At 45.3% G+C, this 16901-nt stretch overlaps 8 protein-coding genes across 8 annotated transcripts; 3 read left to right on the top strand and 5 right to left on the bottom strand.

Moving 5' to 3' along the window:
- Nucleotides 1-232: 232 nt before the first annotated feature.
- On the top strand, nt 233-2148 carry POJ06DRAFT_6974 (uncharacterized protein). The gene is made up of 2 exons (XM_056191417.1): nt 233-340; nt 396-2148. The coding sequence occupies exons 1-2, from the start codon at nt 328-330 to the stop codon at nt 2060-2062; spliced, it is 1680 nt and encodes a 559-aa protein (XP_056047229.1). The 5' UTR covers nt 233-327; the 3' UTR covers nt 2063-2148.
- POJ06DRAFT_6969 (uncharacterized protein) lies at nt 2149-3607 on the bottom strand. Its single transcript, XM_056191414.1, has one exon. It carries the CDS (start codon nt 3324-3326, stop codon nt 2235-2237), a length of 1092 nt encoding a protein of 363 aa, XP_056047228.1. The 5' UTR covers nt 3327-3607; the 3' UTR covers nt 2149-2234.
- Nucleotides 3608-3717: 110 nt separating this feature from the next.
- POJ06DRAFT_242773 (nucleotide-diphospho-sugar transferase) lies at nt 3718-5690 on the bottom strand. The gene is made up of 4 exons (XM_056186267.1): nt 5157-5690; nt 4614-5099; nt 4218-4555; nt 3718-4162 (listed from the first exon to the last, which is right to left on the bottom strand). Exons 1-4 carry the CDS (start codon nt 5242-5244, stop codon nt 4076-4078), a joined length of 999 nt encoding a protein of 332 aa, XP_056047227.1. The 5' UTR covers nt 5245-5690; the 3' UTR covers nt 3718-4075.
- A 601-nt stretch (nt 5691-6291) lies between these two features.
- On the top strand, nt 6292-7134 carry POJ06DRAFT_242771 (DNA-directed RNA polymerase I subunit RPA12). The gene is made up of 4 exons (XM_056186266.1): nt 6292-6577; nt 6641-6765; nt 6824-6901; nt 6952-7134. Exons 1-4 carry the CDS (start codon nt 6460-6462, stop codon nt 7006-7008), a joined length of 378 nt encoding a protein of 125 aa, XP_056047226.1. The 5' UTR covers nt 6292-6459; the 3' UTR covers nt 7009-7134.
- On the bottom strand, nt 7135-8388 carry POJ06DRAFT_242770 (armadillo-type protein). Its single transcript, XM_056186265.1, has 2 exons — nt 8178-8388; nt 7135-8120 (listed from the first exon to the last, which is right to left on the bottom strand). Exons 1-2 carry the CDS (start codon nt 8326-8328, stop codon nt 7336-7338), a joined length of 936 nt encoding a protein of 311 aa, XP_056047225.1. The 5' UTR covers nt 8329-8388; the 3' UTR covers nt 7135-7335.
- A 238-nt stretch (nt 8389-8626) lies between these two features.
- POJ06DRAFT_242766 (CTLH/CRA C-terminal to lish motif domain-containing protein) lies at nt 8627-10056 on the bottom strand. The gene is made up of 4 exons (XM_056186264.1): nt 9944-10056; nt 9778-9890; nt 9383-9578; nt 8627-9184 (listed from the first exon to the last, which is right to left on the bottom strand). The coding sequence occupies exons 1-4, from the start codon at nt 9944-9946 to the stop codon at nt 8771-8773; spliced, it is 726 nt and encodes a 241-aa protein (XP_056047224.1). The 5' UTR covers nt 9947-10056; the 3' UTR covers nt 8627-8770.
- Nucleotides 10057-10232: 176 nt separating this feature from the next.
- On the top strand, nt 10233-13803 carry POJ06DRAFT_217332 (SacI homology domain-containing protein). Its single transcript, XM_056185555.1, has 7 exons — nt 10233-11333; nt 11398-11498; nt 11550-11736; nt 11789-12210; nt 12267-12492; nt 12548-12914; nt 12972-13803. Exons 1-7 carry the CDS (start codon nt 10358-10360, stop codon nt 13696-13698), a joined length of 3006 nt encoding a protein of 1001 aa, XP_056047223.1. The 5' UTR covers nt 10233-10357; the 3' UTR covers nt 13699-13803.
- On the bottom strand, nt 13804-16126 carry POJ06DRAFT_242763 (uncharacterized protein). The gene is made up of 6 exons (XM_056186263.1): nt 15669-16126; nt 15516-15618; nt 15296-15461; nt 14800-15242; nt 14230-14742; nt 13804-14166 (listed from the first exon to the last, which is right to left on the bottom strand). The coding sequence occupies exons 1-6, from the start codon at nt 15734-15736 to the stop codon at nt 13825-13827; spliced, it is 1635 nt and encodes a 544-aa protein (XP_056047222.1). The 5' UTR covers nt 15737-16126; the 3' UTR covers nt 13804-13824.
- Nucleotides 16127-16901: the final 775 nt, after the last annotated feature.

Genomic DNA, 16901 nt, shown 5'->3' with positions numbered 1-16901 from the left:
ATCGTTATGTCCATGTCCGAGAACGGTCAGCCGTCCCATCTGAGCGACCGCAAGCTGTCAACGGCACATAGCACAGTGAGAGACTGAGCAGAGTGCTTAACTCGTGGTGTGCCATGATAGAGGAGCATTGATAGTTTGGCTGGTTGGAAACAACCTCCAGAGCAAAGCCGCATTAAACTTTAAATTGCCCCTGAGTCGCACTATTTCGCAACCCGATGCGGCTTAGGGTAAGGCAAAATTTCTTTCTCCTGCTTCAGCTGGCGGTAAGCATTAATTGTAGTTCTCGCTTTCTTTTTCTCGCACCAGCTAGTATAGTTCTTCGCCTGGATGTGTATAGGTGGTATGCGCGTATATTACATTAAGTCTGATACAGATTTTGTTGACAAGCTGACTAGACATGGAGAAAATCCCGGACTTCATTGACTTCGTGCTTGAAAATGACATCGAAGTTTCACCGTACCTAGATATCTGTTACTCACCTTCGCGAGGTTACCACATTTTGCTTTCCTCGGACGTGAAGAATTCACTTGTTCGAAATACGCCACTTGCTCGTATTCCGAAGAGCGCCGTGTTGAGTGCGAGCTCGTCGCTTTTGTGCAACTTATTGCCAGATGACCAACAACGGTCGCTGGCTGGCTTGGTTTTGGCATACTTGACTGAAAAAGCACTGGGGAACAGATCGCCGTGGTATCGCTATTTGGATATGCTACCGATTCGAGAAGAGTCGTGTTTGAGGTTTTGGGGGCACAATGAGCAGGAATGGGTTCGTGATACAGATGCAGCCGATATATTGCGCGCAGCCGACGAAGATTTGTTGGAAATGTACGATACTGTGGCAACGCCCTTTTATGAGTCTCAAAGAGATGTCATAAAAGCCGCCATTGGCAAAAATATTTCTTGGAAGGACTTCATCAGTAAGAAGACGTTCGCAGATGCCCTGTCGGTTGTCGCAGCGCGATGCTTTGAAATAGACGCGTTCATTGGGCTTGGTCTATGTCCAATTGCGGATTTGTTCAACCATTCGGATCATGAAGACGTGCATTTTGAGACGAGATATGAAGTGTGCGAGTGGTGTGGCAGTAATGACACTTGCGAGCATGACGCACATGCTCTTAGAGAGGCAGCTGGGGAGGACGAAGATGAGGTCGAGAGTGATGCCGAGCCTCCAGTCATCGAAGACGGTGATAACTTTGACATCAACGACATATGTAGCGAGAGTGACGAGGACGACAATGATGATGATAAGGACAGCGATACCTGCGATATTGTAGTCCACAAACGAATTGTCATCTCTCAGAAAGGTTTGATTAGAGAGCAAAAGAAAGAAGTTTTCAATTCATATGGTCCGCTGTCAAGTGCTCAGTTACTTGTAAAGTACGGATTTGCGATTCGGCGAAATGCTCACGACTATTTATCGTTAGAACGGGAAATGCGCGCTTTGTATAGGGAGAACGGTATTCCGTGGCGTCGACACGAAAATGCGGACCATGACATGATAGATGGAGCGGCCCATGTCGGTAGAGATGCCCATGTGGAGGAAGTGGACGGTCCTAGTGGGCAAGATGAATGGGAGGACATGAGCGAAGAGGAAGAGAGCACTGAGCATGAGTACGACCTTGGTCGCGATCACGACGGAGATAGCACAGGGCACGATGTAGAAGGTGAACTGAAAATTGACATGCGTGGACGGACAAACGTGCATCTTTGGAACCGGCTCGTGCTCTATTGCGTGCTCACTGGAGGTACTCCAAGTGCGAATGCTTATCGCGACGTTCTCAGTGTTTTCAATAGCTCCCAAAGTTCACTCTCACATCGCCTATCGGAAACGGCTCGCCACGTAATTGAAACTCTACGAGTTCTTCTCAGCCGGCGATGGGACAGATACTCAGATGGTGGTATTTTTTCGACAGAGTATGACTATGTGATATCGGAGGAGGTTGCCAGTCGTGGGTTGACTGACCAAGAGAGCAAGAAACGAAATGCCCTAATTGTCTTAGCAAATGAGAAGGAAATGTTGGAACTAGCTAAGGCGCGTTGTGACAAAGCGCTAGGGGAAATATAAATGCAATGGTTTATATATTGGTGCAATGTATATCATATAGACTGAGACACTGGAGTTATGGAGTTATTGTGTTATAGCTGATACTCTTCTATTTACTTACAACGTTAATAACATGCTCTATGAGTTCGTCTATCCTACCGTATGCAACAAAGTCTTAATGACATAATGCCAACTAGTAGTACTTGCCCTTCAATTCAGGGGCATAAGTATATCCCAGATAGCCCTCTCTTGCCTTGTTCGTATAGAATGTACTTCTGTCGTACGCGGCCAAGGGAATGCCCTCTTTAAATTTAGCCACCAGATCCGGATTTGAGGTGAAGTATCTCCCGATAGCAACAATACTATTCGGATGAGCCGCCGCATATTCTCTTGCACTCTCAGGAGTATATCCCCCAGCAGTGATCCAAACACCTTTCCACAACTTTCTAAATGGCTCAGTAGTGTCACCGTCCTCTGGAATCTGGTCATTATTTCCCGCAGCGCGAGGTTCGACCATGTGCACATAGGCGAGATCAGGAAACAGCTCTTGGAGCTTAGAGACGAAGTATTCAAACTGGGGGTACGGGTTCTTCATCCGCATAGCCTGAACCTTGGAGAAAGGAGATAACCGGATAGCGACTTTATCAGCTCCCACTGCCTCAACACACTTTCTCACTACGTTCAAACCGAATCTAGCTCGGTTTTCAATAGATCCACCGTACTCGTCTGTGCGTGTATTGGTCACATCCTCGAGGAACTGATCCACCAGGTACCCGTGCGCACCATGAATCTCAATACCATCGAATCCGGCTGCAATTGCGTTTTTGGCTGCTTGGCCATACTCCTCCTCCATGACCCTAATCTCCTCAATGGTAAGCGCTCTCGGTTTTGGCCTGTCAGGCATCTGAATCTCGCCCGAACTAAACACGTCAGGTTGCTTAACACCCGGATTCACTCGGCCCAAGTTCCACACTTGGCAGAAGATAAAGCCTTTCCGGTCGTGCACGGCTTTCGTAACCTTCTTCCACCCTTCAATTTGACGTTCACTGTAAATACCAGGAGTGTTCGCATATCCGCCGCCTCTCCAGCTCACATCCGTAGCTTCAGCAATTAGAAGGGTGCCGGGGACAAGGCATCTCTCGGAGTAGTACGGAACAGCGAGATCCTCATTCGGGGTACCATCGTCGTCGTTTCTGTAGCGAGTAATTGGAGGGAATGCAAGGCGATGGCTGAGTGTAACGGAGCCGACCTCTATCGGAGTGAATAGCACTTCTTCAAAGGTCATATTTTAAGTCAATTGACCTCGTGGTCTGCTGTGGGCGGCCAATGGCCAGTGGCTAAAAGTACCGAGATGTGAGTGAAGGTCAGGCAAGCCCAAACGCAGTTCCACATTTCGTTCCACAAATATCCGAAAATTCGTGCCCACTTCCCAAACGCATTTGACAATAACTCTAACACACGACATAATTCAGTACCATGAAATTACAATGCATGCGTATTGTAACTTGATTATAAAGCATGACTAGTCTCCAATCAGCTTATCAGATAACGATTTTCCCTAACCACCGCAGTCCTGGCAAGGGTTAGGGTTGTAGATATGGGTAGCCAGCTAGACCCTAGACCCCAGAGTTTAACGGACGTCCAGTTGAAGATATCAAATAGCAATCAAGCAATGACACAGTCTTTTCGGCTCGGGCCGACTTTGAAAGGATTATTATTCAAAATTATCCGTATTCTAGTACAAGCATCTAGTGAAACGTAACCGATTCTGCAGGCGCACGGATATCCAAGCCGCACAACCAACGCATGAGTCTCACCATGCTAGTCATACAATCCAACAAATATACAGCCAAATGGACACCTACTAAGTCGTTGTATTCCATATCATACAAGGCATCTTGGCATTCAACTCCTTTCGGTGCAAAGCTAAGACGGCCGAATCCTCCATTCTCTAATCGAGTCGTTTCGGGAGCCAAGTAATTATCTCTCCAGTACAATATCAATTTTGTCCTCATTAACTGCGAGAAGGCTAGCCTAGCCTAAGAGTGGTAACTCGCTCTCGTATCCGTAGAATGCAAGCATCTCTTTGCATAACATAGAATACCATTCGGACGGTTCCCACTATAACGGTCAACACCACAATTTATGCCAGTAACAGACGCCAAAGTCAACATACCTCATTACAGCCTTTTCTGCAAAATTTAGTCGGCATTGGTTTTTTGGTAGTAAAGTGGACAATGACCGCCTCGTTCCAAAACTTATCCCAAGTGTTGCGATGGTGCTGGTACATGACAATGTTGTAGTTGTACTTGTATGGCAGAGCATGGAATCTATACTTGTAGTAGGCATTAAGAAACGCCTGATCTGCATCGTTTGGTTTGTGCATCTTTGGGTCGGATACAGCTTTCACCATACTCTGGAACTCCTCGATCGATGGACGGAACGTAATGACGCCGGAATTGAATCGCGTGTCGGTCAAGATATCCCACCAAACATCAGGCGAACCAGCAATTTCTATGAATTCATTAGCCGCTGACCATCTGGGTTCTCTCTGCATTTGCGCGTCACTAACCTCCAGGCTGTTGGAAAAGTTCAGCAATTGAGTTTTTGCACAATGTATCGGCGTCGATAAAGACTATCCGCTCATATTGTGTGTATGACCATAGATAAAGCTTGTTAAGATTATATCGATGATATGGTCTGATCTGATTCTTGTCGACGTTCTCGAAGTCCAAGTCTTTTTCCACCATTATTTTCCAGCCAACGCTTTCTAACCGAGTAATATTCTGCGGGGTAACTGCATCCTTACCGTCCGTACGCACAAGAAGGATCAGTTCAGCATCTAAAGCCGCAAGGTCGTTGTGTTTTTGTAGAGTGTATGCGAGCATCATGGCGTATTGTGCGAATCGAGCGGTCATTACGCTCGATGAAATCGCATACCGGGGCGTGCGACGAGCCGGTAGCCGAGAGAAGTCATCTGCCTCACTGGTAACATTTGGGTTCAGGCTCCGGTCTCGTATATACTTTGGTTGCCATGCTGGACTTGGAGGCGAATATACTATATTGCAGATGTTCGTAAATACATAGTAAGGCAATATTCGGATGTAGCACTTACCTAACAACCACAAGGCATAGATTGCAATCGCAAATGTCACTATTCCGGGAAGTAGTAGCCGCTTTCCTTGTGTTAGCTGTGCAGCCATTGCTCTGAAGTCAAGAGGCCCTGAGTAGTCTGAAATAGCGGTCGTTCAAAGGGGTGGACCCTTGAATGACTAGACGACGATGACGACGACGACGACGACGATGACGACGACGACGATAAATTACCGAACAGAAGACTGGCGCTGGAGCTTTAGGAGTACTTCAGAACACAATGTAACGTGTAGCCACTTCTAGTCAATACAAAATACAAACAATTTGGCGTGTAGATTGTTTGAAACTACCGTCAGCTGACCTTTAACGCATGCAACATGAATCTTGAACTCGGCTCGCGAATCTAAGGAGAATTAACCGCCCACGCTTGTTTCGGTTCCTTACACGTTAATTTTAAGTTTGCAGGTTTGTGCAGCAGCTTTATGCAGATTTGCGTGCCAGATATGGTGCAACGTTCACAACTGACGTGAAACAAGAAACTCGCGGACCCCGCCACTGTAATCTTAATTTCCATCGGCAAGACGCTTACGATATAGGCAACATTGTAGCTACGGACCATTGTCAGTTGGAAGTATTAATACGGATCGTTTTCACATTAATACAAAGTTGTATAAAATGCAATAATAGACACACAACAGTCAATTATATATATAGATGTTCTCCTTTAGTTGGACATATTTCCGTACGGTGATCGAACGTCATGGTTCCCTTCATACGTTCCCCTTCGATACGTCCTGTGTACTCAACTATTCCAGGCGTTATATGGAAGCAGGGTGAATTATTTATGCTTGTATGAATTGAGATCACCCAGAGGACAACTTTGCATTCACCCCGTTACCGCTGGTCGTGGGCAGATAGCAGAAGCACGGTTCTCGCGCTGAGATGATAAATGGTAATTGAGCAATGATCAGAAAGCTGCTTTGCGCGGATCTGTGATGAAGTGAGTAGCTGTCAAGCCGGCAGGACAACGTGCAATGCCTCTAACTTGTAGTCTTATAAGTAATGTAGCATTGACTTGTGAGCCGCAGGTTTTTATGACGATCGAATTAGGAAATTTGATATATCAACTCGCGTTTCTGAAAATGACTTATTACTGGTATCACAGATTGCTCAAGACAGTGGTGTCGCACTCTGACAACCTTCAAACTCTAATTGGTCCCTGGCGAAAAAATTAGATCTTCCCACCGGTAGATGTCGCTCAAGAACTATGAGGTTAAATTAAGACAAAAAGACATATAGCACACGCTAGCATTATTGACACCACGATGTCGGTCATTGGAAGTTTGATTTTTTGCACCGATTGTGGCAATCTATTAGATAGTATTGCCGCCTCCAGCCAAGTCCTCAGCTGCGGTCAGTGCAGTGCCACGTACCCATCCAAAGGTATGACATGTCTTTGCCATAGCATTAGTTTGGTATTTCCCCGGAGCTAACAAAATCTGTTAGACTTTGCGAATTTGACTGTTACTACAAAATCTTCGGACACGGCGTTTCCGTCTAGCTTACGCCAGAAGAGATCAGTCGTAAAGACAACGTTACACAGGGACGAACAGACGGAAGAAGGTGCTACGGTTAGTAAATAAATCAGCTATTAATTGCCATTTACTTAAGTACTGATCAGGATTACAGATCAAAGAGAAATGCCCCCAGTGTGGCAAGGAGGAGATGCAATACTACTCACTACAACTCCGTAGTGCCGATGAGGGTGTAAGTAATCCGTACATAAGTAGACGAAAACGGACTAAGGTCATCTACAGGCTACAATTTTCTATTCATGCACCGATTGTGGATATAAGTTTAGTACAAACAATTAAGTTGCAGCATCTTTCTATTCTTTGCGGGAATACAATGGCGCAAGCGGGGAATTCTTTGTATTTATTGGCACATCAGGCAAATAGTCATGGCATTAGCCTTAATTATCATTTACTCTTTTGCATGGAACACAAATTTCATTATATAGCCGACCTATTGATACACCTGGAACCATACACTAAATCGCAGACTTTTGTTCTAAATTGAAATCCCGAAATAATCCAGTGACCAAATAAAAGTAAAATCAACAAAAATCCCTGTAAATTCTAGAAATGAGAAGAACACATGCACCCTAGATTGACAAACCGTGAACCTGCATTCCGAACACTTTAAACAGTGATCGACGCGGACGGAACAGAGACATACTCCATCTCCCCGGACCTCTCATACTCATACATATCCAACGCGACAACAGCTGATTCTCGAACAACGCGTTCCTTATCCTGCAGGAATTTCTGCAAAACTGGCATAACATCGTCGGTGGCAATGCTTCCAAGAGCTTCAGCTGCCTCATGACGAACCATACCCTCCTCATCCTCATTCTGGAGGACATTTACTAGGGCACTAACCGACCTCGGATCACAGAGCTGTCCAAATACGTAGGCTATTTCGTGGCGGAATAAAGCCGAGGGGTCATTGAATCCAGTAATCAACGCATCGACAGATTCTGCTGTGCCTAAATCCCGCAGCCGGAACATGGCTCGGTAGCGCTCAAATAGGGGGGCCGACTGATCGACAAGGATCTTCTGCAGTTGCTCCACTGAGGTGTTCTCAAACGGCAATGGAGGAGCGGGATCAATGCTCGAAAACTGACTCTCCTCAAGAACTTCTTGTTTAGAGAGCTTTGAGTGCTCCCATTCGATGCGAGCGATGGCCAACTCGCACGTCTGCCTTACGACTTCCAGTGGATCCTTCTCAAAATACTCTTTCAACAGAACTAAACTTCCGTTATCACCAATAGCGCCAAGGGCCTCTGCAGCTTCGTGGCGAACCATAGGATCCTCGGTTTGGTCCTTTAGGACATTTTGCAGGGTCGGGACAGCGTGCCGATTCTTGGTTTGACCAAGCACGTATGCGAGCTCGTGCTTTAATAGTGCAGAATCGTCGTTAAACGCTGAAATATTGTTAGATCCGCATACCGACAAAATTTAGCTGTAAATAAGTAGCCAACCTTCTCCGATGATGTCGATAGCCTCGTTGATGCCTTCCTTACCTAAAGACTTGAGAGAGAACAGTGCTCTGAATCGGTGAGCTAACGGCGTGTCACCAGACGCGTTCGTAAGAATTGCACGCAGTTGTCTAAGATCTTCAGCGTCACCCATATCTTATTGGAGAAGCTCCTGTAATAGGATCAAAGAATTATGTAGTTTGTCGTGTATAGTTGGGAGTTTAGCAAATTTTTGACGGGGCTTCCACAAGCGCCGCATGGTTGTTTAATCCCGACTAACAAGCACGCGACCTTTCTCATAGCACCGGGTTTAATCTATCTACTAGAAATCATAGATAGTTGTCTGTATTCCCGGATATAACGTACGGCACAATAAATTACGAATTTGACGCAAATACATAGTCTGGGGTCAATAGCTACCACATAGCTTTGTCGCCTAGCTGAACGCAGCATAAAGGAAAAAATCCCATTTATTTCAAGAGAATAACTAACTAAAGCGCCCCCAGTAAATTCAATGATATAGTATAACACCAGATGCCCGATACCGCCCAACTGCCCAAATATGCCCTTGCACGCCGAAGTACAACCTTAGTATCTTACGCAATATTCTTCAAATCCAATGATGGGAAGTCGACTTTTTCTTGTCGTAACGCGTTTTCCGCCCATCCCCATAGTCGTACCAGACCGCGCATCTTCGCCTCTCTCATAACTCCCTGAGCTTCAAGAATAGCCTCGTTCACACGCGCAGCAACTTGTCGTCGTAATGATGGATCCATTAGTTCCGCAAGCTGCGGAGCCAGATTATCTCGCGGAAAACACAATAGCGCCATAGTACGCTCAAGATCAGTCAAAAACGCAGGATTTTTTTGAGCCCGACTAGCCAGATGTGTAGTTGCAAAACTGAGAACAGGCTGAATGTCACCGTTCGGGCTCGCTGTGCATTCTCGAATAAGTTCGATAAGCTGCAACCTCAGCAACGAGAAGTGAAGTTCTGGATTGGTGTCAAGGAGCTAAATATAATTAGTAACTTTGCATAACTACTAACTCATATTGGTGTCTGTAAGATGACAAAGACTAGCTCATATTGAAGACTGAAGTAAGGTTTTGTTTTCTCATCAATGGCGGTGACCATATGAGTGGTGCATGAAAACGGTTTAATCATAGCCATGGTTTAATGAACATCTTGAAATGGAGATGTTAATGCTTACCTCTGGATTTAGATCGTTAATTCGTTCGATGGCTTCCTGTATTGCTCCACCATGGATAGCAGCACGGATTTGCATGCGATCGTCAATGGAGTCTAGGGCCACAGACGATGAGATGTTGGCCTCCTGAGCAAACTTCAGGGCCGCTGATTGGTAGCCCTCAATAATTAGGTAGTTCATAACCAACGCATTAAGATTTCTGGGTGATATTGTTAGTCAATAGCACTGTCAACATCTGCGATCTAATAACGGAACGAGTTGAAATAATATCAGAGGTCAAGTAAATAATGCTTCTCTCCATGCAATTGGTCAGAGAGATTCCCAACTTGTAAAACTCATCACCAGAACTGCACTACAGTGCCTTATACGTGCTGCAAAGCAGTCAAAATAACACTTACGCTTTGGAAACCTTCACGTTATCTAACTTTGACTCCCATTGCTCTCGACTATAGCCGCGCTTCGGGGTTACAGGCGCAGTGGTTGCCCCGGGACCGATGGAGGCCGCTGCAGACTACAGACTAACGTTAGACAAGGCTTCAATCCTTCGATTAGCAGTTAACGCACCATTGTTTGCAGAAGCTGCAAAGCTAGCGATCCGGACGACAGTTTTGATTGATTAACGAATCGTCAAAAGAAATAGCAAACCTGACGCTGGAGTCGTCATGAAAATTTCGCACAGTAGCTTTTATGATTCGGTTTAGCAGCTGAAATCGTGGTGGGGTGCATGGACAGTTAGCGGCTTACATGCGGCATAAATGCCAAATGTGTTAGAACATTAGATAGACTCTCTTGGCCTCGTTCTCTATCACAATTTTGTTTGGTTATGCAATGAAGTGAAATTCCGTGCACATAGGTTCAGGGTTGGATATTGCCATGCACTTCGTTAAGGCGATATATTCAGGAGACAGTTAACAACGGACAATTCTCGGGACTTTCAGGCCTTCAGGAACCTCAAGTACAAAATATTGAAACCAAGCCATGGAACCCCCAGATCCAGCGCTTGTGTTCTCGACAATGTCAGGACACGCTGGCGGAGGCTCTGCCAATTTGTCGCGTCCACCCAGCAATGTTCAGAAACCGCCATTATCGCCGTTGCCATTCCTGCATTTTCCTAGCAGCAAGCCTCCAGAAACTGTTCCTGGATTTGACTTTGTGAAGGACGAGACACACGGTGGTGTGCCAGACAAGTACTCGTCAGCAGATGACGACACGGACGAGAATATTGATTCTGACGAACCAGTCACCAAGGAGCAAGAGCCTCCTGGTGACGCAACATTAAACCGTATGTGCAAGTACACGCTCTACGAGACGAAGACCCGCTTTTACCTCATTGGTTCGAACATGAATGATACGAGATTTCGCGTGCTTAAGATTGATCTGACTGCGGATCAAGGCGAATTGTCCTTGACCCAAGACGGGACCTTATACTCTCATTCGCAGATACTTGAACTGCTTGAAGCTATTCAAGATGGCAATCCAGTCGGTGGGCTTACAAAGCGATTGACTTCATGGGGAGTGATTGGGTTTATCAGGTTCACCCAATACTACTATATGTCCGTAATTACGAAACGAAGCGCGGTAGCATTACTGGGAGGACATTATATCTATCACATTGACGCAACAGAGCTTATCCCTCTGTGTTCCAGTGCAACCTATCGCAAACCTCATAGGAACTCTGGAGAAGCTAGATTTTTATCGACTTTTCAGAATCTTGACCTCAGCAAGACCTTTTATTTCAGCTATTCCTACGATCTTACACATACTTTGCAGAGGAATTTAGATCGAGAGCGGCTGCGTGTAAAATTGAATGCTCCTGCAGAAGACTGGAAGGTATATTCTGATTATAATGAGATGTTTGTTTGGAATCATTACCTCTTGAAACCTGCATACGCATCAAAGTTAGACGTCTTAACTTGGTGTCTGCCAATTATTCATGGATTTATTGACCAGGCTAGTAAGTTTCATTCTTCATTTCTTCTGAGCGTTGTTTTGTAAATCAAAGCTGACACCGGACTCAGATATATCGGTGTATGGTCATAACGTGTCCATAGCTATAATAGCCAGACGGTCTCATTATTTCGCCGGCGCTCGTTTTTTGAAACGAGGCGCTAATGATCAAGTGAGTAGCATTCTACGTGCTCAACGCGACTTTGACTAAACAAGTCATTAGGGCTACGTTGCGAATGACGTCGAGACCGAACAAATCGTTTCAGACATGCTGACCACTTCGTTCCATGCTCTTGATGGGCAGCCCTTTGCGAACACTCGATACACTTCGTTCGTTCAGCACAGAGGCAGTATTCCGTTATTTTGGACCCAGGACGTTAGTGGAATGTCACCGAAACCTCCTATTGAACGTGAGTACATTTGGTGTCGTATCCGAGGGTTTCTAGTGACTGACTCTTCCAGTGAACGTTGTTGATCCATTTTTCAGTGCCGCCGCATTGCACTTTGATGACATGTTTAGACGATACGGAACGCCTGTAATTGTTTTCAATCTCATTAAGACCCGCGAGCGGACCCCGCGGGAAACTATTCTGCTTCACGAATTTGAACAGTGTTTGCAGTATCTCAATCAGTTCCTCCCCGAGAAGGCTAAGATTTTGTATACGTCCTGGGACATGAGCCGAGCGTCAAAAGGTCGGGATCAAGAGGTTATAGAATTCCTCGAAGAGTATGCGGATCGGATTCTGAGGACAACAAAGATTTTCCACAATGGACCGGAGCCACTGTCTGTACAAAATGGAGTGTGTCGAACGAACTGCATCGATTGCTTAGATCGCACGAACGCCGCACAGTTCGTTATGGGAAAGAGAGCTCTCGGTTATCAGGTATTACATACTGCTTGAATTAATCCGACAGAATATAGTTTACTGAGAGGATATAGTTACATGCTCTCGGAATCATTGGCGGAGATTCTGTTAATTACGATACGGACGCTGTGAACCTACTCACAGAAATGTATCATGATCATGGAGATACAATCGCTCTCCAATACGGCGGCTCACATTTAGTGAATACTATGGAAACATATAGACGAATCAATCAATGGACTAGCCATTCACGGGATGTGATTGAGAGTATCCGGCGCTACTACAGTAATTCATTTGTTGGTATGTGTGATATCTTGCTGTATGAACTGTTTCGTTTAATTAATGTTGAATGTAGACAATCAACGTCAGGAAGCGATCAATCTGTTTTTAGGAAACTATGTGTTTGAGAAGGGGCAGCCTATGCTGTGGGACTTAAGTACTGATTACTATCTCCACCATGGCGTTCCCACTGACAAGAAACCACCTCGACGAAGCTATCGAAGTTGGTGGACACCAATTCATCTTCAGAAGCCGCTTACACTCCGTGAAATCGAAAGTCTTGAGAAAGAGACGGTCTTGAGAAACGGCATCAAAATTCCCAAGTCCGCTTCAGGGTATTTCGACAATTATTGGATGGAGTATTATAAGCCAAAAATGCTATCGTCGTTCTCAAAAGTTTTTCAGTACAACATAAATTCAACCTTGCGATATTTGCCCTCAATGTATGAGAAAAGTAATTAATTTCAGTCTGGTTAGAAAAAGAACTAATGATTTGGTAGGGTGGTTGGCAATAGCAAGTATAACCTAAGTCCGTTCGAGCCACGCCAACTTCATATCGATCACCAAACGAAGGACTTGATTGAAAAGGAGCGCATTGCAGACGATCGAAGCAGCATCATAAGCGTCATCAGTACTCGTCGTCCTCGCAAATTCTTGGATATTGGATTCATGGACTTTGCGTCTAAAGAAGAACGCAGTCCTTCTCCATCGCCTCCGGCACCCGAAAGTCCGCCGTCGTCGCGAAGCGATGATTATTACAGTCAAGTTGCGTCATTGCCTATTGACAATGATGACGGATTTGATGATACCCTTTGGTGTTATGGCGGTGAGAAAGACGATAGAGGCTTTCACACTGAGATTCGGGGAATGACCGAGATTGTGGAGCATATTATGAAGCCGACGGTCACCAACTCCGAGGCACAAGAATATCGGAAATATTTGTCTACAAATCCGGACATTGCGCCGTTAGGAATCGCGGAGAAAAAAGCACTTCTACATAATCAACAGCACCTAGATTTTGAAAATTACATTAAGAGCACCTTGCCTAGTGTAATTGACTCGAACTATGTGTCGGACGAAGATAACATGGTATATTTCCAGCATATTTTGGCACCAGAGATTGCGACATCGATGAAAACGTCAGATGATGAGCAATCGAAAAGATTTAGAAGTTATCAAACTTGGGTTAGAGGGAGGTATAATGGAGGGACGACAGAAAGAGGTTAAGGATGGTAAGGCTGGTTCGTGGCGTTGGCAGCTTATTGGCGTTCTTGGAATTTTGGTGATAATAAAAATAGTTGTCAATTATTACCACACACATTTTATTATGGTACACAACGTCATCCGTGTCTATCAATGAAATAGCATGTCCAGATTTTCATCAAGTTTCCCTATCTCCCTAACAGTCTTATCCCAGTCACTTTCCCCGACTTGCTTGTTAACTATTACGGCAAGTTCAGTTGTCGTAGCTCGGAGATGGTCCTTTAAACTCTGCATCTCCTCCGAAATGTCGTTTGCGCATGTTTTTCTCCAACAAAACACCAGCCCTTTGAGAATCATAAATCGATAGCCTGTTACCCTGGGTGCCGTCGACTCCATGACGACGTTAAGAGTATTTAACGTTGTGTGTAGTAGTGGTGGATATGCTGTGCCAAACGGGTCCGACAAGATGTTTACCAAAATTTCAATGACTTTCTAACGTCAAGTTAGCCTACGCGCGTCCAGTGAAATGTGGGTACGTTCTGTACCGACACTAACCTGTAAATATAACACGAAAAATATGCCCATACTCTTGGCGATGATCCCAAGTTTGTCAATCAGAAGGTTAGCTATCTCCACTTGCTCACCGCATAGTCGCATGCCTAGGTATACGCCCTCCATGACAATTGATCCAAGGTATTTGGACTGTCGTCTTTGCATTTCACGGTCATCTATTTTAGTTACTAGGGAGGTGGACATTCTTTTCGATCCCGTATCTTGAGATCGTATAGACGATAGCAAGATAAGATCCGTGTATGCAATATCGAGAAGCTTTACAGATTCTGTCACCGTGACGTTGGACGAACCTAGCGGAAGATATGCTAGGCATGTCATTAGCGCGTCCCAGAAGATACCTGCGATGCCGGTGACGAGGATAAACTGCACGTTCGCTTTCGAAAGCAGCAATTGAAGCATCGAACAACCACGTGTTTTGTAAACGGGATCGGGATCATCGATAATTGCGAGAATGGACGGTACAAGAAGCGGCCAATTGTCTGACATAAATTTCGCCTTGGCAACCATTAGCAGGCCACATTAGATGACCTAGGATAAAACAAAGATACTTACGTCTGCGGAAGACAGCACGAAATGTAGCAACGACGCGGCCTCTGGGCGTTGTACTGTCCATGGCGACTCGTCCGAATTGAACCCATTCTGCAGGTCGTGTTCACGCGACGTCGAGAGCCGGCCAGCTGAGCTCACATTTTTATGTTTTGCTGACTTGAATATTGGACGAAGGGTTTCCGCTAAGATTTGTTTGCCAATATTTTCCTGCTCGAATGGAACTGGAGTATACGTCTCAATCAGCGACTTCGCAATTCTGTTTGATTCAGACAAGGCCCAAGGATCCCCTGGATGTAAGTACGTCGCAATGGCCTCCACGACCGGCTGAGGATCAACATTGTCGAAGACGGGATACAAGTGCTTCAATATTTCTTCTAGAGCGTACAGTAATTTAAGTGCTGTCTTCCTGTATTCATCCTGCAACCGCCATCGGCTTTTAGTCTCAACTGTGTGATGTTACTATGTGACGACTTCAACGAATCACCAATGGCTAAATTACCGTAGTCGTCTTGGTGCCAAATCCATTTCCCCGCAATAGGACGCAAACATACGCATATGCGGTTCACTAAATCAGACGAATACGCTCTCCACTTAGTAGAGAGGTCAATATCCTCTTTATTTATAAAATGGTATAACGCGTATATAAATTCGGCTTTCTTGGATATCTGCGCGTCGACAATTATTATCAGTGTCCTCCAGCAATGTCTTCTAATGCAGACCTCAGACAGCTCATCAACCGACACAACGGGAGAATACCGCAAATCGCTTCTGTTAAATATTTCATCCGGTTGTTTCGTTTCCAGTAACTGACTAATGTAGATGCTATTTCTGAAGTTAGTAGTTCCTCTAACAATTGATCAGAATCTACCTACCGGTCCTGATCGCTCAACTTCTCGAAATCGATAATGACCTCGCCAAACCGTGCATATGCACTCGTCATGCCCGTCCAATATAGATCAGATCATCAAGAACGTGATGGTATGTGTTGTGTTGTGTTGTGTTACAGCGAATGATATTTTGACCAGCTTTCAGGTCTGAGCCGCACTGGGACTGCGGACTAGTATGCGTGACTTATAATGGAAGATCTGGTAGACAAACAACTGCATAGCAGGTGTATTGGATATCCATTACCACGACCTTTACTACTTGAGCGCAACTATGCTGAAATATAACAATTACTATGGCAGCTCTTCGGCGATTCGTGGCGGCGGTACCACTTCTGCGCGATAAAGGACCTTGAAACATGATCCGAGACTGCGGCCGACCCCGCACGCGTCGCCTGGCTGACAGCGCGAGTTAATAAAAACAGTTTTCCCGCACCTTACTTGTAGCAATTACAAATAGCGAATAAAGTACATTGGATCAGCCTACAGCCAGCTCTCCTAAATTTTTGCACCACCTCACCCTTGCGATATCCGCACCGGTTGCTCTGTCCACCATTGATAACAGCAGCAAGCAATTGCTACCCAGCAACAAATTCGCGTGACTTATCACAGGTCAATACGCTTGCACTGGCATCCTTTTGCAGCTCATAATGTACTCCAATGCCAGCCTCTCTCTTTGCATTATTGGTATTGTCCGACAAGTCAGTAATCACCACTTCCAGAGAGTCTCAAGCAAGGACATTGGGTCAAGAAAACCCAATTCGGCCAGAACTCCAGACATCAATTCTGCTCATTGAGTACTCGAGTCTGGAAGATCTTTCGAAATTATAGGAGGCAGACGTCGCGTTAACTGCGCAACCCACTCCAGATCATCCATGTCATTTTAGCCGGGTTCTGGGTTTTCAGGGCCGGCACAAACGACAAATACGATATGTTATTATGCGACATGAATCTCTCCGGTTGTACTAGGGAGTAGCGACCATAAGTCCATAACCATCTGAAGTCACTCTAACGAAACGAAAACGATTGACAGACGGATATTTGTGAAGACACTACAATATCTCTACGAAGGATTGTAGAAGTTATGTGGGAACAGATACGCGAACATCTGACGAGTCATTGTCGGACGGCAAAGCTGTTAGGGTTGTTGGCATATATGTCTAAATTAAGGTGATAAGATGCAGTGTCCAACTCCGAATCTATCCCCGAAAGTTAATCCGG

Source organism: Lipomyces tetrasporus (genome assembly GCF_029532465.1).
Source record: "Lipomyces tetrasporus strain NRRL Y-64009 chromosome Unknown POJ06scaffold_1, whole genome shotgun sequence".
NCBI classification, from domain to species: domain Eukaryota; kingdom Fungi; phylum Ascomycota; class Lipomycetes; order Lipomycetales; family Lipomycetaceae; genus Lipomyces; species Lipomyces tetrasporus.
The sequence above is the reverse complement of the archived record's forward strand: the minus strand, read 5'-3'. Positions and strand labels throughout refer to the sequence as shown.